This window comes from Aricia agestis, chromosome 19 (genome assembly GCF_905147365.1).
Source record: "Aricia agestis chromosome 19, ilAriAges1.1, whole genome shotgun sequence".
NCBI classification, from domain to species: domain Eukaryota; kingdom Metazoa; phylum Arthropoda; class Insecta; order Lepidoptera; family Lycaenidae; genus Aricia; species Aricia agestis.
Genome location: NC_056424.1, coordinates 6,405,972 through 6,426,410, shown reverse-complemented (window position 1 = coordinate 6,426,410; position 20,439 = coordinate 6,405,972). Strand labels below are relative to the sequence as shown.

General features: G+C 38.5%; 1 protein-coding gene across 5 annotated transcripts in view; it reads left to right on the top strand.

Moving 5' to 3' along the window:
• Positions 1 to 20,439, top strand: part of LOC121736508 (transcription factor EB) — a 127,742-nt gene that overhangs the window by 93,074 nt on the left and 14,229 nt on the right. For 4 of the 5 annotated variants that reach the window (XR_006037031.1, XM_042127742.1, XM_042127741.1 and 1 more), the window contains exons 2-4: positions 16,533 to 16,635; positions 18,736 to 18,846; positions 19,819 to 19,920. Coding sequence is in view for 4 of the 5 variants with exons in the window: in XM_042127742.1 (XP_041983676.1) it covers positions 16,533 to 16,635; positions 18,736 to 18,846; positions 19,819 to 19,920 (316 nt within the window). In the remaining variant the exon portion in view is untranslated. Of the gene's footprint in view, positions 1 to 3,735; positions 4,027 to 16,532; positions 16,636 to 18,735; positions 18,847 to 19,818; positions 19,921 to 20,439 lie in introns of all 5 variants that reach the window. The other variant, XM_042127744.1, reaches the window with a different exon arrangement.

Genomic DNA, 20,439 nt, shown 5'->3' with positions numbered 1-20,439 from the left:
CCCTTCCCTACCCTCCCCTATTTTTTTCCCTTCCCTTCCCTCCCCTATTACCCTATTCCCTCTTTAAAGGCCGGCAACGCACCTGCAGCTCTTCTGATGCTGCGAGTGTCCATGAGCGACGGAAGTAGCTTTCCATCAGGTGACCCGTTTGCTCGTTTGCCCCCTTATTTCATAAAAAAAAAATTAGTGTAGCGTTTGGATATATGCAGCATGACCCACATTGTGAATTATCTAGTGAATGGTTTGTCGCAGTAGATCGTTAGATAATAATTAAAACGATATCGTTTGATTAGATCATGCGATATTAATTATTATACACGTTTCCGTTATTATAAAAGCATATTTTAAAAGTACTCTATTAAAAAATAGGTAGAAAGCTACAAAATAGCCAACTTAGAGATAAATATTACATAACTAAGTTAAAGTCTTTAAAAATTGCTTTGCTGGTAGGGTCCTTCAACAACTTGGGTAGTTAGCAATCAAAAATTTGGATTTGTCATAACGTAGCGCTAGTGACTATTCATTTGGTTTTTAGGGTTCAGTACCCAAAGAGTTAAAACGGGAGCCTATTACTGAGACTTCGTTGTCGACAGCGAAGTCTGTCCGTGACTCTGTCTGTCTGTCTGTCTCTAACTCAAGAACCACTATAGCTAGGGTTCTGAAATTTTTACAGATTGTGTATATTTTGGTTGCCGCTATAACAACAAATACTAAAAACAAAATAAAATTAATATTTAGTTTTCCCATACAACAAACGTGATTTTTTTGGTCTTATTTGCTCGTAATCAATAACGATAACAGGTAGGCACTTGAAATACTCACAAAATCCTTAATTATAATTGTATTTTAATAATTAATAATAAAATTAAAATAAAATAAATATTTAACAATTTTTTGCCAAATTTCGCTCTATAACGGTACGGAACCCTACGTGCGCGAGTCTGACTCGCACTTGACCGATTCTTTACTTCACTGTGGAAGTTTTTTTAATACAAGTGGACCAAGTACTAAGTGTTGTTAGTTTCTTTCTTTCTTGTATCTGTAACAGTGGCAAATGTGCCACTATCGAATATCGACGTGCTCAATACAATCTACACGTCATAATTTATCTCAGCCTAGATGGTATCGCTTTGATTGATACGATACTTATATCAATGGACATACCTCAATCCCCCAATGTGGCCTTGTAGATATACACTATCGATAGCTACAACTAAACCAAAATTTCTGACAAATGTATTAGAAAATCGTAATCGTAAAAATGTATCTATTTTGTGTATCTATTTGACGACCTCTGTGGCTTAGTGGTGAGCGCGTTGGTAGCTCAAGCCGGGGGTCGCGGGTTCGAACCCCGCCGACGGAACAAAAAGTTTTTCAAAGTTCCTGGGTCATGGATGTGTATTAAATATGTGTATGATATAATAAAAATCTTAAATATATGTATAGTATAAAAAGTATTAAATATATATCCGTTGTCTGGTACCTGTAACACAAGTCCTTCAGGTACTTACCACGGGGCCAGACTGACGTGGTGTGAAGCGTCGATAGATATTATTATATATTATTATTGTTATATATATATATATATATATATATATATATATATATATATATATATATATATATATATATATATATATATATATATATATATATATATATATATATATATATATTGCTTTCTTTTCGACCGACCGAATTTTCTGAAGCTATATGTCGTTTTCGTTTATCTTTATTCTGATATTTTTGTGCAATACCGATTTGGCTATTAGTATTCTTGAAATATTCGTGGTAGTCCAGGGAAAGTTTAAGATTAGGAGGAAAGTGATTATATACATATACAGGGTGTAACAAAAATATTTTTTTTTACTTTTGTATGGGGAAACTCGTGACGCTCAAGCCTTTGCCCATACAAAAGTGAATTTTTTTTTTGTCTTTCAGCGCTGCTACTTTCACAGTGAACTCTCTACAAGGAACACGTACACACCCTACAGTATTATCACTTATTTTTGTTACACACTGTATATACACATAATATGCCCCATAAGTCATAAGCTACGTCTTTTATTTTAGTTGTAAAATATGAAACAAAATGTTTAAGAGATAAAACTCGTAAAGTTATTTAAGTAGATTTAACCGGCATTAAGGAGATCTCGCAGTTTCCTCATTACACGTTATCTGCAGCGAAATTTAACTATTTATTCCACTATTGCGTCACCGAGGATGCTGGGCATGAAAGAGAAGTAATGTATTTTTCTCCCTCTTTTATGACTTGCTCCGATAGTACCTTTTCTTTTTTTTTACGAAAGTACCTAGAGCAACAGCATCTTTACTTTCGGTTCAATTCAGAATGAGTCGCAAAGGCGATACAAAAATGTGTAGCAGTATTGCACTATTTGATATTTGCCAATTTATTGCTTTTGTGTCACTACACAACATGAAGCACTCTTCATTTTGCCCCGTTTCGGCGACTTTTTCCCTGCATCTCTACATCGTGTGGCTGTACTGTACTGGCTATCACTTCACAAGTCATTTTCATCACTTTTTAGTTGGCCAAATTTCATTTATTTGTTTATATTCAGGTTAAAATAAATTGAGTTAAATTCTGTAATTTAGTTCTGACACTGCATTCTAATGAGGTGTCTCGTACACGAGGGTTCTTGTAATCGCGGTTCTCAGAACCTAGACCGTGTTTACGGCGTGATTCAACGTAATTATCATTTTGATCAGCCTTTTTATCATATCCATCGAGTATCGACATGGTTTAGGTTTAAAGTAGCTAGAACCGACAAAGGAAAATCAAAAGGTAGAGTTCGGCGTTTTAACAAGATTCTTACTTCAGTAGTAGAGTTCTAAAATTTTGGAGTTCGATGTAGTACCCAAATTCTATTTTATGCAAGTTTAGTGCAGCTTCGTTTCTAGTTTGGTACAGTTCGTTTCTTAGTGTGCCATGAAACCTCAATCTCACTTCGTTCCTTGTTGTATCCAGACTCGATACAACAAGGAACTAAGCTGCAACAATATTGAATTTAAGCAAAAGAATGGAGGTATAAGTTACAGCACCTCCATTTAACAATAAGTTCAGCGTGACAGGATAAAGTTGAAATATTCACATAGAAACGGCAAAATAAACCTGTAAAATCTGTGCTGAAACATTCAGTATGACATGAAACGTGCCACGTCGACGGCGATAACCGCGTCCCATCAGCCAACATAATATTTTACACAAACACCAAACGAAAGGTTTGCTCACTGACGAAATAATTACTCTACTTAATATTGTGTTTAACAACAAAAATTCCAGCCGCCTTGACGTTGCTTAAATATTTGATACGAGCTATCTCGCTAGGCTGTCATTCATCATAATACATCATCTGTAAATCTCGACGTGATTCCGATGCGCTGAATCGTGCCATTTCGATAAAAACTGTCGCTAGGCTCGCTCGTCTTACGTAACGTTACATAATCGTAGAATCACGAAACTTTTCCCGTCCTAAGTCGCACACGTGAACGGTGTCTATCTGTAATTACGAATGCATTGATTAAATCGCGTAATCCTTTATTATGTTTGGCCTTATCCGCTAAATCTTCGATAAACTATCAAGACACTTAGACTTGTAATAATTTCAACAGCGCAGTTGGAAGTGGTGCGTCGCTAAGTGACAGCGTTTACGAAGCCTATCTAACTACGCTGTCGAAAATATCGAAGGCAATTTGACTAAATACCCATTGTAGGACGCCGGCGAGTGATAAAACAGTGAAAGTGAACCTATCAGTATTATTCAGTGATGTATTACGAGTATTTATTGAATAAAATGTGCCTCGGACGAACTGGACTGAGTTGAGGGAAGATGTGCGTGAGGTGACTATGGACAAAGCCATCCGGCTCTAGTGTAATATAAAAAGAAACATTCCCCTGTTCAAAATCGTGACCAAGGGCCCTGCGGAGGAGTGCAAGGACATCTGCAAAATGACCAAGGGCCCTCGGAAAGTGAAGCTAGTCATTGTAGTCAACAATAAGAAAGAGTGAGTATTCTGTCTTGTCTTAAATTCTGCTTTTTTAATTTGAAACACTTTCGATATAATTTAGCTGCAGTCCGGATGAAATAAAATATCAGCACAGACAGTAAACAGTTTTGTTCGACGTTTGACAACCTTTATGTGAATATTCCGATATTATGACATGTCGGATTTCGGTCGAATTGTTTACTGTATGTGCAAGTAGCGCCCTCTGCTACGACCTTTCGTAATATTCGTCCATTTTAATTCATATCTAAATTAAATTAACGAGTCTGATCACAATATATATATATATATATATATATATATATATATATATATATATATATATATATATATATATATATATATATATATATATATATTTCGGGGACGATAAATCGATCTAGCTAGCTATTCGTGTTTTATCGATAATCGATAAACTGAAAAATATGACTCTTCCTGACATCTGTTGGCGAATAATAATACTATTGTGTTAGCAACTAATTGTTTTAAAGACCAGCAGATGGCGTTATTAAGTAACACGAAGTCAATGAGTGTACGGTTGGCAACAACCCGTACCGTGTTGCCATACCGAGCAAAGCTCGGTCATCCAGGTACTTTAATGTATATATGCTAATGTTAATATAGCAGTTATTTATAAAATGACTACAGTATTATGCTCTCACATAAAATTTTCAGAATATTGAAGTTATTTTTTTAATCGTACGTTTTCGTTACCTAATTTCTTGTCGTTTGTATGTCTGAAAATACAATTAAAAGTTCAATAAACTTGTTAATAATGCATTGTTCAGTCTTATCTCACGTCAAAATAATTTTCGCCGAAATTGTATAAATACGTAATATTATATATTCAGTATAATTAATTCACCCCATTTCTATAGTAATTTGCATCGTCGTCCTTATTGCGTATCTAAGTCTAATTGGCAATATGAAAGTTTAAATTTCAGTTGTAACATTTTCCTCAATATTTATTTACTAGATAAGTGTATTATATTTATTTACAGGTAAATTTTTTAGTGATTATGATAATATAATAATTGTGCGCAATACGCAAAACTACACAGCATAACTAGACGCAAGCCACATTTTCACATGCCCGTTTGACGCATGGATCATCTTGTCAATCAGACAATTAGGTGATCAGCCTGCATAAACTCGGATACAATACAATATTATGTGTTTGTTGTTCCATCACGAGAATTTTTGACACCTCCGTGGTCTAGTGGTATAGAGCGTGGCTGTTGACTCGGAGGTCGTGGGTTCGATTCAACGCGGAAAACATGTTATTTCCAAGTTTGGTTAGGACAATGCAGGCTGATCACCTGATTGTCTGACAAGTAAGATGATCCATGCGTCGGATGGGCATCTAAAAAGTCGGTCCTGTGCCTGATCTCTCGCCGGTCGTGTCGGTCTTCCGTCCCACTGGGTTATGAGAGTAAAAGAATAGAGAGTGCTCTTGTGTACTGTGCACACACTTGGGCACTATAAAATTACTCCTGCGTAGCTGGCGTGGTTTCAATGAAACCGGCCACCGTCACCGAAATCGGTGTGGGAGGTATTATTATTACGAGAATCGAACCCATGAGACCATATTCAAAAGACATTAAGTTTGGATGATCTTCTGCCCTAAAATGTACTTGCGGGTAAGAACCCATCCCTCGCAAGATGCTTAAAAGGATTTCCTTAGCGCAAAAAAGGCATAAGAACCATAGGTGATGATGATGGACGCTCAAAGCTTCCTTCCCGATGCACGGGGCAGTTAAAACCAAGTAATGGTGCAACGTTATCTCCCATCGGCGGACGAGGGTTATTACCGCCTTGTCACGTCGTTGTATTTGCATACAATCAGCACTTGGCTTTTTCATTCATCCTCACTCCCATTCACGGCTAATTGCTTACTACGATTACGCTACGTGACTCAGTTTTGTGGAGCTCCCCTCAAAGAGTTGGTGTTCCGTCTGAAGTTATGTTACTTTCAGGATTATTTACGTGAAGCCATCTTTTTACTATACATAGAAGCTGAAAAAACAGCTTGCGTAGCTGTACCTGCGCTACTCAAGCAGTATTCAGAATCCAGACTTAAAGAAGTCCTTTAGTTTTTGATGCATAACAATCAATCCCTCCTTCCTCCAATAGTAGGCTGCGTGCCTAGTTGAGTACCTCTCCACGTTGAGTCACGATAGTCACCACTCACCGTGCTTGCTATACTCAACACGTTCGCAATGACTCGTATTAGAAGTCGCCTAACAATACATGCGTTTCAGCCATTTCATCGCTCAATAATAAGAAGGTCAAAAGAATCGCAAATGATTATGGGAACCGCTGGGACTCTTCCGCGTCCGATCGTATCGTTTAATCAGAGATTATTCATAATCATCATCGTAATAACGATGGTCAGTAATGATGGTATCGGCGACGGTGACTGTTGTGTTCACGCGGAAACGCAGGTTTCCTGTCATTACGCTGATGATGCGGCGACAATCAGCAGCCAATGTCACGAATTATGTAACTATTTGATGTTTCAATGATTTCGGTGTTTAAGCGATGATTTGGTTTTTTGTTCTCCCAATGGACAGAGCTGGCTGTTGCGTTGCGACGTTCGGTCGGGCCAGATTGATTGGTAGATGCTGCCTTTAAAGCTTAGGCTATCGGAACCTTCCATTTTTTACTATTTCCCCACAGAGGTTTCTTAAAATTTTATTTAACCTGCCATAGTTTTTCAATTCCTTTGTAAATTCGTTTATACGATGTCAACGTGTATTCACTTAAATCTTGTTCTTCTTGGTCTTCGATACAGAATCATAGTTTCCAATTTGCAAACGAACCTTGTACCTTACCTTTACCTACTACCTTGTTGAAGTTTTTCTGAAACAATCGGTTGCAAAAAATCGTTGACCGCGGCTGTAATAGCTTCGTCTATCCAAGACGATTTCTCGGAACGGAGTTGATTATTTAATAGCATCAAAACATTCGGCATACCACTGAGTACTGACTCACTGGGTCAAATATTTCTCATGGACAATTCATACCAATTGTATTCTTAATTATTTCGTGTGACAAGGAGCTACACGCGAGCCTAATTAAACTGTACATTTTTGAGATAAGGACTCTCAAAGATGCCTTTAATCTTGGACCTTGAATGACAAAATTGGTTCTACGCACTTGTCACTGTTTCTTACAAGTTTTGAGAGGATAGTGATTTAGGGCTATCATAATAATAATAATAATAATATCTATGGACGCTTCACACCACGTCAGTCTGGCCCCGTGCTAAGTACCTAAAGGACTTGTGTTACAGGTACCAGACAACAGAAATATATTTAATACTTTTATACTATGCATATATTTAAGATTTTTATTATATGATACACATATTTAATACACATCCAGACCCGGGAACATTGAAAACTATTTGTTCCGTCGGCGGGATTCGAACCCGCGAATCCCGGCTTGAGCTGCCACACACTCAACCAATTAAGCCACAGAGGTCGTCAAATGAGAAACAATCAATTCTAATGTTCGATAAAGTTTTGATGCATTTTTGGTATTGTAACGCGCTCTGATTGACCAGAAGGTACCTAATATTACTTATTGATATGAGAATACTATTTTGCTATTTCATATAATCTGAAGATAGAAACTGTATTTATTCTAGGTATCGAGGTTTGCATATTTTATACATGAAGATAATGTCTATTGCCAATAGTTGTTCACTTCAATACATTTTAATATATTAAGTTATTCAGTGAAGACCTACTTGCTCGACAGAAGCACGTATTGTTGGTCGACCTTCTGTTTTTGTTCGATGGCAGCTAACTCGGTCAAGACGGTAAAACATAGCTAGTAGCTATGATGTATCAGTTGTGTTCTACTGAACTGAACATGAAAAGAAAAGTGATGAAGTCGATTGTACGAAAATTATACCTCGATACAGACGCATATTATAGATTATTAATTGTTATGCGGAACTTGGGAGTTGATGGGTTAAGTCAAGATATAAATAAAAGCTAATTTCAGAACCTTTTTGTTAATTTTTGTCCTTCATTTGGTATTCGAGCACGCATTTTCAGGCATTAAAAGTCCCACGAGATGCGTACCTAAAGGCTGTTCAATCAGACCGGTCCTTCATGCATCTCTCAAAGTGTAGTAAAAGAAAGCGTCTGAAGTGTATTCAATATTGCTGACAAAACTCAAAGGAAACGAAAGCATCAAACGGAGTGATTTCACTAAAGCGTTTGTTTTATTTCATATTTTTAGTATAAAAGATTCGTAGCTTCCGTTAGTTAATTCCTTATGCTAAGTACTCACATACGGTTTTGCTCGATAGTTTTACCCGAAATCGAGCAAAAACCACCGTGTGGACCGCAAAACTCACAGTTCGAAGGCTCGCATCGAGCCAGTTTGAAGGCTCGAATCGAGCCGGCTAGAAAAAATTTTTGACACTAGTTTTTATTATTCGTAACTAATTTCCTTCGAACTGGAGTAAAAGTAAAGTACCATTATCGTGTATTGCGATGCAAATTTCAAGTTTGGATAAGTATGTCAGTCAGACAGTCTACATTTTGATAGATAAAGAAAGACATATAAGATAGCATGATGTATGAATAATGAGATAATTCTTCGTTTGCTCAACAATTTCAAAGGAATGCAATTTCCACTATCAGTTTTAAAATATTTTTAATTTCGTTGTGTTGAGTGGTTGGCTTATGGTGATAACCGATTAGGTAATAGTCTTCAGCTTCGACCAAAATCACGGCTTAATCTGCAAATTAATTTCCATCTAACGCCGAAATTGAACTATTGGCCGAAATTATCACCCAGTAATTATTTCTACATTATAATATTTTAGGGCGTTTTTCATGTCATGCCCATGCTAGGATCTGTTCACCGTGAAAGTTGTCCGCATCCTATCATTTCATATAATATGTTTTTCCTGTCATGCTAGCAACACGCGTGCGGCCAGGAGCGTGTTGTCAACCGCATGCAGATCATCCGCGCGGGTGACAAGTGACAACTCGCATCACAGGAAAAGCTCTCGAAAATTAACATCTGTAAAGACCATAAAGTTAATATACCTAGCGGAATAGAGCAACAATCTCGAGCTGTCAAGCGTAACCGAAATTGGTTTCATCTGTGTGTCAAAATATGTGTACGTAGACACTTACACAAGCATGATTGAACATGATTTCTATGAGATTAAATTGTCAACGTGCGGCACGTGCCGACTGGACGTCAAAGAAAGAGTGCTGCTGTCATGTATCACACGTCTCTTTTTACCACGCAGTGTTACTGATAGTGACATCTCTCTTGCTCAGGCCTGTTTCTCTATTCCGCTAGGTAAGTATATTAACTTTATGGAAAAGACTTAAGTTGTAGACTCCACTCGGAGCAGTTTTGGAGTTTCTGACAATAACAGACTCGGCTTCGGCTGTGTTGGAAACTAAACCTATAGCTCTATCTATATACCTACCTCAAATTTGTACGTAACAGTCATAAGATCCGTGACGCGACGTGCGTAGTGTGGACAATGCAGGTCGTTCATTTGCACCGGCCTTCCATCCACGCGTCAAACGACGCTCTTCCGATGGCCAAGGGCACGGCGAATCGTGTGAGAGTTACACTGTTCACGATTGTTTTACCTGTGATAGAACCTTATTGCTAACGATATTAGGATGATTCTCATAGAACTTTAAAGCAAAGTCCTCGTGGTGGGAACTGCCGGGTAATGAATGAGCTATTACAAGTAGGTTAGGTTATATTATTAGTGTTAGGTTTGAAATAATATGTGTGAGACATTTTCAGGTCTTAAGTACATGTCTTAAACACCACAGTGTGGTTACTAAGCTCGGAGAAAACCATATAAACCATCCACAACGGACGCAAAGGCCTGAGTATACCCTCTTTTCCTGGACAGTGTTCATCACAGTTGAGGCCAACTAAACATGTCAAAACTCATTAAATTAAGAAATTTAAAAAAACCCCCGCCAAACAACTTTAAAAAGTAATGAAATAATATATTTTACTGACTTTAAGTTTAAATAATTCCTAAGTGTAAAGTGATATTTTAGTCCATAATTGTTGTCAAGGTGTGTCGGGGGCCCGTCATGTAGATAGTTTAAGGGTCAGTTCACAGCGAACCAAATCGAGGCAATCAGTGACATGGCGATACAAAATGCAAAATACACTTATGGCGGTCCCCCGACACACAGTGACAACAATTATGGACTAAAATATCACTTTACACTTAGGAATTATTTAAACTTAAAGTCAGTAAAATATATTATTTCATTACTTTTTAAAGTTGTTTGGCGGGTTTTTTTTTTAAATTTCTTAATTTAATTTTAATTCATGCTTTTCAAACTTGTGTTGGTTACAGTGCAGCATAATTCTGTTCTGTTGATAGAACAGGATCATAATATTTTATCCCAATGAATACCATATAGGAATGTCCTTTTGGATGAGGCCGTCAATATGAGTCCAAACATGAAACTTCCACTTTGGTTCATATGGAGCTCGGCTCCTATAGAATCCAGGTGATGCTGCAGCTTTAGAATGCTTTTTAAATATGATATCTATCTTATTTTTCAAATTATTTAATCTGCACGTAAAATCAAATCAAAATATTTACAGCCCACAATCTAATAGCGGATTAGCACATTTGAATCCTACCGTCCGTCAGTACGTTCGTTTATTGCCGATATTGGCGTCTATATCTTATCGCCAAGGGAAAAATACTGTCTCGTCAGATTACTGGGTTGTGATATGTCGATTTATGTAGGTTGTTTAAATTTTGAGTCTTAAAATTTTTCATGTAGAGCATAATTATTATGACATAATTTGGGAGTTACTTAAGTGGCAAACCAATTGTAAATGCCAAAAGACGCCCATAGATAGATATATATATATATATATATATATATATATATATATATATATATATATATATATATATATATATATATATATATATATATATATATATATATATATATATATATATATATACAGGGTGTAACAAAAATAAGTGATAATACTTTAGGGTGTGTACGTGTTCCTTGTAGACAGTTCACTGTGAAAGTAGCAGCGCTGAAAGACCAATTTTTTTTTTCACTTTTGTATGGGGAAACTCGTGACGCTCGGGCCCTTGCCCATACAAAAGTGGAAAAAAAAATTTCGTCTTTCAGAGCTGCTACTTTCAGAGTGAACTCTCTACAAGGAACACGTACACACCCTAAAGTATTATCACTTATTTTTGTTACACACTGTATATAATTGGAATCTCGGAATTTAGTATATAGGGGGTTTCGGGGGCGATAAATCGATCTAGCTAGGAATCATTTTTAGAAAATGTCATTTTATTCGTGGTTCATCGAATACCGAGCGAAGCTCGGTCAAATAGCTAGTTATTTTATAATGTTAGTAACTACACTACATAATATATTATAGATGATGTTTAGCTGCAGATGTGATGTGATTTACATACCTACGCTACTTCTCATTTCCCACGCTCATCAGCACTGAGCACACGAGTGACTCCGCTAATTACGACAGTTTTACCACGTTATGCAATGACGGATTTCAACTCACAAATCCTGTGAAAAATCATCTCTCATTGAACTTCTACTTTTCATATCTTTGTATTAAAAATTCTTGAAAACATCACGTAATTTTGTTAGATCAACGGCGGGGCTAAAATGGTCGTTTTGGAGAATCATATTATGATGCTAGCAATTCATGTCTAGGAATTCGTACTAATTTGACATTTGTCAGTTTGACAGTTTTGACTGAATTGATTGAGAGGCATTGCTAAATGTGACCATTTTAGCCCCGCCGCAAAATTCTCTAACTAAACTCTTTTGCCAAGCTGGACATCTATTTGCAGTGCAAATAGATGTCTAGCTTGGCAAAAGAGTGCGTTTTAGGTGGTTAGTGCGTTTAAAATGAGGACACTTTTCTTTTATTATAGGCAACCCTACGCTACTCCTGAACGCACTTTTGACACTTGTTTGACACAATATGTACAAGTGTTGACAGGTTATTGTACTATATAATGTTGCCATAAATGAAAACTTTTAGTTCCATCTGTCACCGCGCCAATTGCTTATTTAGCTGTAGCTACCTGTTTATAAATTGGATTATACGTTTTAAGATTTACGAGTATGATTATCACATCCAATATTGAAGTCATCTAGCACTGATAATATAAAACATACATTTTTTGCTTATATGACGCGAAACTAGCAGTGTTTGAGATTTTCATCAGAGCACCTCTCGTGACCAACACGTTAACACAGGTCTACCAAGGACCAGCTATAGAAATATGCAAATATTACATAATATGACATTTTATCTTATATCTTTAAACGAGCAATTCTTGTATATATATATATAATTGGAATCTCGGAATCGGCTCCAACGATTTTCATGAAATTTAGTATATAGGGGGTTTCGGGGGCGATAAATCGATCTACCTAGGAATCATTTTTAGAAAATGTCATTTTATTCGTGTTTTATCTAATACCGAGCTAAGCTCGGTCAAATAGCTAGTAAGCTTTATACGTCACAACTATTATTATATGTTTCCAACTCACAGCACACTCAGCGATACGAGGCAGAATAAGAAAAAAAAATATAGAGCAAAGTCATCTCAGGATAAAATTGCGATGCCCCAACTCCTTCACTAAAGTTATAGTCGCACCAGAGCCGCGGAAATGCTTTGTGCATCCCCGGCGGATTGGGGATATCGGACGGAGTACGTAGGACTCCCCTGGCATAGGGTCTACCTACTAAAACCCCATGGTGCTCCATTATGGTAAGCTTGCGGGTACGATAGAACCAACCGCAACTCCACCAGCAATCGTCCACATCGTGCAAACCTGTCACAAGTCGCACCAGAGCCTTTCAATTTTTTAAATGTCATGATATTGTGATTCCTGGTAGCCTTCCTCGATAAATGGACTAACCAAGAGGATTTTTTTTTTAATTTGAACCAGTTCCTGAGATAAGCGCGTTTAAACAAACAAAGTAAAGAAACTGTTGAGCTTCATAATATTATATAAATAAAGAATTGCAGTAGCATACTTGAAGCTATAGTTATACCCGAGCCGACACACATGGGTCAAATTCGTGAGCCGTTATGGTGGTTGGTGCTACTGATCATGTCGCCAATGCCACGTACTAATAAAGTATTATTTAGCTGTGGCCGGCTAATGTGAATGCCGCACGTCACAATGGGCTCGTGACACACATATTTCGTGGTATATGTGTCAAAACTAACATTACACTGCTGCACTGTTGATGGCTCTTTAGTCTATTTTACAGGTTGGCTGTATAAGACTTTGGGGAGACAAGGTTACCCAACCAGGGTAACCTTATCTCCGCTCCTCTCATCCGCTGTGAAACTTTCAGCTTTCATAAAATAACGTAGGTCTGGGGTTCACGGGCTCTTAGACTATTACGTTCTTGACTGCCAGTTTCAATTTCCTTTAATACACTGTTAGGATCTAAGCTACTGTTCTTTTTAGGAGTTCGACAAGGACGCGTTACAGCCCATTCATTACTCTGTGTAAATAATGACCGCTCGTAACGATGAGGATAAATTTAGGCGCAAACTCATTACTATTCCTACCGCGTAGTCGGTTAAGTGACATCAAAATGTCTATTTGCATGCGCGTGCGCACCTGGCTGTTGATGCCAAATCGCAAACTTTTCCTTACAGAAAGCATTAGTGTGGATAAATATATCCTTTTTTTTTAACTAATTAATAAGAAAATATTGCAGTTATATTAAAAAGTGAAGGTTGCATAATATTATAAGTTTACACGCTAAACGAAAATTTGAAATCATGCATGCAAATGATGTGTACCTTAGATCATGAACTAAATAATTTAAAAATCCCATAAAATGATCGTTTTCATGATTCGTAGTATGATTTGTATCAAATTTGGTTGTATTTAAGGGCTTGCTTTTGTACAGCGTGCGAGTTTCTTACGCCGCGCGGTTACGGTTGGCGGTAGGCACCATAGTTTCCAAGTTCTTCCGACTTTCACAAAATATATTTATTCATGATACCTACTTTGAATAAAAAGATTTTTTTTAAATGAAATAAGGGGGCAAACGAGCAAACGGGTCACCTGACGGAAAGCAACTTCCGTCGCCCATGGACACTCGCAGAATTAAAGAGCTGCAGGTGCGTTGCCGGCCTTTTAAGAGGGAATTGGGTAATAGGGGAGGGTAGGGAATAGGGGAGGGTAGAGAAGGGAATTGGGTAGGGGATTGGGCCTCCGGTAAACTCACTCACTAGGCGAAACACAGCATAAGTGCTGTTTCACGCTGGTTTTCTGTGAGAACGTGGTCTTTCACCGGTCGAGCCGGCCCATTCGTGCCGAAGCATGGCTCTCCCACGTGTAAGATTTATTTTATACTGTCATTATTGTTGACAAACAACAAAATGTTTTATTTTTTTGGAAAGTTTTTGCCTCGGCCTGTTTAATCGTAAGGACTAAGGACAGCCAGATTTCGCGCATCACTTGAGGATTCCGGCTGCGTGCGGCGATTTTGGCGAGACGCGCGCCCTAAATATCCTATTACTTGCGACACGCGGGTCGAACCGACCGTGCGTAATTCCAGGGTTAAACAGCAAACAGACGATAGATCTTGGCTTGGGACGGACCACAAACATAGTGAAGGATCATCATTGCATCAGCAGGCATCTATCTTGTTTGTGATCCGGCCCAAGCTATTCGATCCATCGGCCAAGTTCGATCGTGTGGCGCATGTTTCGCCGGACATTATTATCTGGTCGTCTGTTATGTAGAGCGCACCATGTTCGTGGTCCGGCCCGAATCAAGTTCGATCGTCTCTTGCTGTTTAAGGCTTTATATTATTCTTGCCTGAGTCTCAAAGTGTCTTCATATCGAATATTAGCAAAATCAGTTTAGCGGTAAGGGCGTATCAGACAGACAGACGCACTTTCTGATTTATAATATTAGTATGGATTTAAAACTGTTTGCATATTTTATTAAAATTGTGCATATATAATAATGTTACATCGGTAAATTAAATGTTATATCTACCTCTATAATAATAAACTACCTATTTGACCGAGCTTTGCTCGGTATTCAATAAAACACGAACAAAATGACATTTTCTAAAAAATGATTCCTAGCTACATCGATTAATCGCCCCCGAAACCTATATATACTAAATTTCATGAAAATCGTTGGAGCCGATCCTGAGATTCCAATTATATATAAATATATACAAGAATTGCTCGTTTAAAGATATAAGATATGAGTTACTATCTTGTTAGAACCTTTTGCATATTATATACTTGTGCCTATACTATGATATATCATATGAGGCCCACCTATGTGGACACTGGACATGTTCTATTGTGTCAATCAGCAGAACTCGTTCCATGTTGCACTTGATTTAACTTGACCCAGATCAACTATACAGTCTGCTTCTTTCACTTTATGCGACTCATATTTAAGTACATTGTCCCTATATGTGATTATATAACAATTATAAATCGTTTGAGATCTATTTTATTGCTGGGAAATATGATTTACAGATACAATATTATGTTTTGTATTTATTAACAAAGATCAGTTAACAGATAATGGTCGAAGATTTTGCAAATAGCATCCTCTTCTCTTGGAGTTGTAATTTTGCGAACAATTTACTCTTCTCACCACTCCAAATGCTGTTTTTTAGCAAAAGCCAAGATTATTCAACCAACCTAAAACCTACTTTGATAAATCTTATGATCACACACAGCTTTGGTGTAAGTTGTACCAAACGTCGCGTCGTCCAGAATTAAGATGATAGATGGTAGACAGGTCTGTTATCTCTACATCTCTACCACGACTCGCTAAGTACTTACATATTATGGTTTTGCTCGATAGACGATAGTTTTACTCCAAATCGAGTAATAATTACTGTGTGGACCGCAAAACTCACAGCTCGAAGGCTCGCATCGAGCCGGCGCGATGGAATTAAATATAGCGATTTAGAGTAAAACTATCGAGCAACGCTTAATGTGTAGACGAAAGCCCGAGCCGCGGGTTTTGCTCGACGTGATTGCTCGATCGAGCAAAACCGTAATATGTGAGTAGGCTTTTTTTTTTAAATAAGGGGACAAACGAGCAAACGGGTCACCTGATGGAAAGCAACTTCCGTCGCTCATGGACACTCGCAGCATCAGAAGAGCTGCAAGTGCGTTGCCGGCCTTTTAAGAGGGAATAGGGTTACAGGGGAGGGTAGGGATGGGAAGGGAGTAGGGGAGGGGATTGGGCCTCCGGTAAACTCACTCACTCGGCGCAAGCGCTGTTTCACGACGGTTTTCTGTGAGAACGTAGTACTTCTCCGGTCGAGCCGGCCCATTCGTGCCGAAGCATGGCTCTCCCACGTACTTAGCAATTTAGCATAAGACTACATAGTTTAACTAAACATGATCGCAAGATTGTAATTTCAGTATAGCTAACAATCTGTCTGTATTGTTTCAGCCCGCCTACGTTTAAGACTCTAACGCCGACTTCTCGCACGCAGCTGAAACAGCAGTTGATGAGAGAACATGCACAGGAGCAGCTGCGCAGAGAATCTTTACAGGTGATATAACCTTGGATGCAGTGTTTAGTGTACTCATATGAGTACTGGATAAGGACGTTTAAGATATAATATCTATACTAATATTATAATTGGGAAGAGTTTGTTTGAACGCGCTAATCTCAGGAACTGGAACAGGAAAAGGTCTGATTTGAAAAATTATTTCAGTGTTAGATAGCCCATTTATCGAGAAAGGCTATAGGCTATATTTTATCGCGCTAAGACTAATAGGAGCGAAGAAATAGAGGAAAGTGTGGAAAAAACGGGAGAAATTATTTGAAATGGCTTATTTGAACGCGCTAATCTCAGGAACTTATGGTCCGATTTGAAAAATTATTTCAGTGTTAGATAGCCTACTTATTGAGAAAGGCTATAGGCTATATCTTATCACGCTAGGGCTAATAGGAGCGAAGAAATAGGGGAAAGTGTGGAAGAAACGGGGAAAATTATTTGAAAGGGCTTATTAGAACGCACTGGAGCAATTTTTATGTTATTTGGCACACATGAAGAATAGACCATGTGAAAGGACATAGGTTTCTTTTTTTGCGGAAAAATGTACGGTTTCCGTGACCTTCCTAAATTACGCGGGCGAAGCCGCGCGGAGCATCTAGTATCATATAACCTAGTTCGTTGGTGTACTCATACAAGTACGCGCTAGCAATTTAAACCTAAAAGACCGTAGGGCTTTAAAGTTTTATTGTTTATGCGTCCTAATGTTACGCTATGAACATTACGTATTCGGGTATTTATATATATATATATATATATAAAACTCAAAGGTGACTGACTGATTGACATAGTGATCTATCAACGCTCAGCCCAAACCACTGGACGGATCGGGCTGAAATTTGGCATGCAGGTAGATGTTATGACTGAGGCATCCGCTAAGAAACAATTTTTATAAATTCCAACCCCCAGGGGTTCAAATAGGGGATGAAAGTTTGTATATTATAATACTTCTTAACGCGAGCGAAGCCGCGGGCAAAAGCTCGTTGATTTATAAAATTAAAACATATCACGTTTTAATAAGACTTCTTAACCCAAACGAAGAACGGAACAGCGTCAAAAATAGCCGTTTAATCGAGAGTAGAATAATTATTAAAAATTACCTCACAGTTTAATTATAATCATACAAGGGATTAAATTACAGCATTAAACGTCTGAGTCACACTTTACAGTGTACACGTACAAATTCCTTGCAAATCGTCCGTTGCATAAAATTTACTGTACTAGTGTTTTAACTTACAATTTATTTGGATCCTAATATAAATAAATCCCAGAATGGGCGGCTATAATACAGCCTCACCATCTTGCAATATGGACCAATGCAAGCGATTATAATTGTGTAGATAAGGACATGATCGTCGATGATCGACATCGGTTTTGCTGTGTGCACAGTTGCACACTACAAACAGCTTCACAATCAACGTTAACCCTCATAGCTTATCGTAACGCTCTAGCCACTTTAGGCCCCCTAACCTAAAGCTATTTTCTTAATGTGTATTATAATATTTTAGTCCAACGCCTCCGTGGTCTAGTGGTATAGAGCGCGGCTCTTGACTCGGAGGTCGTGGGTTCGATTCCCTCGTTGGAAACATGTTATTTCCAAGTTTGGTTAGGACAGTGCAGGCTGATCACCTGATTGTCTGACAAGTAAGATGATCCATGCGTCGGATGGGCATGTAAAAAGTCGGTCCTGCGCCTGATCTCTCGCCGGTCGTGTCGGTCTTCCGTCCCACTGGGTTATGAGAGTAAAGGAATAGAGAGTGCTCTTGTGTACTGCGCACACACTTGGGCACTATAAAATTACTCCTGCGTAGCTGGCATGGTTTCAATGAAACTGGCCACCGTCACCGAAACCGGTGTGGGAGCTATTATTATTATTAATTTAGTCGTTAATATTAATAATTGACTTCAAAAAAAAGGAAGATTTTTTTTCATCGTATAAGTTTTTTTTTTTTTAAGTTTGTAAGCGGATAACTTATTTTTATGATTATTTGTTGGAAGGAGTATGTGTAAGAGATACTTCAAAGATTGTTCCCTTATAAGAAAATACTGTTTGGAGTCGGTTTTTTTATTTAAATTATAACGTTGATGTTCCAGGCCCAGCAAGGAGGTGTATCGAAGGACAATGAAGAGCGGACGAAGAAGTCGACGCCGACCGACGTCCCGCGCATCACGCCACACGTCGAACTGCCGCCACAGGTCTTACAGGTAAACCACACAGCTATTTTTTAATCTATGGTCAAAATCCTCCTTATTTTATTTGCCCCTCTTTTTTATAAAAAATAAATTCAATAAAATCACACTGTGGCGGTACAACCACAACACTGCATCGCGCTATCGAAGTTTCCAAGTGCGTCGGTTTTTATACGACAGCTTACTGCTTACATCAACCTGGTCTTCGGCCACTAGGTTGATTTAAACAAGCATATCACTTCGGGAGATCTTCCTTTGCAGCCTCCACGTATATTCTCCCACGTATATAGGTGGGAGAGCCATGCTTCGGCACAAATGGGCCGGCTCTACCGGAGAAATACCACGTTCTTACAGAAAACCGCCGTGAAACAGCGCTTGCGCTGTGTTTCGCCGAGTGAGTGAGTTTACCGGAGGCCCAATCCCCTACCCTATTCCCTTCCCTACCCTCCCCTAATCCCTTCCCTTCCCTACCCTCCACTATTATCCTATTCTCTCTTAAAAGGCCGGCAACGCACTTGCAGCTCTTTTGATGCTGCGAGTGTCCATGGGCGACGGAAGTTGCTTTCCATCAGGTGACCCGTTTGCTCGTTTGCCCCCTTATTTCATTAAAAAAAAATCCCAGACCACTAGTAAATAGTAGTATAAGTTTAAACAACTTCAAGAGGCAAGACCGCACGGCGAAACTGGAGAGTGGAGGGGCAATGAACGCAGTATTGTGTACATTGATCAAAGAATTCTATTTAAATAGAAGTCTTTGACATTGATATGTACCAATGAAGTGCAATAGCTATACTTACAAAAGAGACCCTAAAAGAGAGAGTGCAAAATAAACGTTTCTTATTTTTTATTCTTAAAATCAAACAGTGCGTCTTCCCCCCACCTTAAAATTGCATAATAAACATTACCGAATATACCGTTTATGGCAAGGCCAAAAAGAAGGCACTGATTAATTGATGTATTGATATTGATCATTATTCTCTGTTGCAGGTGCGCACAGTTCTGGAGAACCCCACCCGGTATCACGTGATCCAGAAACAGAAGAGCCAGGTGCGCCAGTACCTCAGCGAATCCTTTACACCGCAAGCCCAGGTAACACATAATGTTACGTTTTATCATAGACGGTAGTATACGCAAAATAGAGACTAAGAGCCCTTCCACACGAAGTTTTTTTACGTTCGTTTGTATCGATACAAACGCCACGTTTTTCGAACGCAACTAGGTCGTGCTATAAGCGCGCGCTTGTATCGTGTGTCTGTATCGCGTTTATATCGCATTCGTGTCGCGTTGTGTATCGATCGGCGCCGCTTTTGACCACAGTAAAGCGCGTTTCAACTTGCGTCTGTATCGATACAAACGCGTGTTACAAGCGCGCTTCATTGGCGTTTATCTTGGGTTTGTATCGATTCAAACGCGCGTTTCCTTTGCGTCAAAAAACGTAATATCTGCCAAAACGCGATGAAAACGTGCAGATGACGAGCGCATCAGAAACGCGCGTCGTCACTCGTCAGTAAGCAAAAAAAAGGTCGTGTAGAAGGTAATATCCCACAAAACGTGATTGTTTTTATCTGTATTTTGCATGTGATAGACTCTATCAGATAGAGTTTTTAA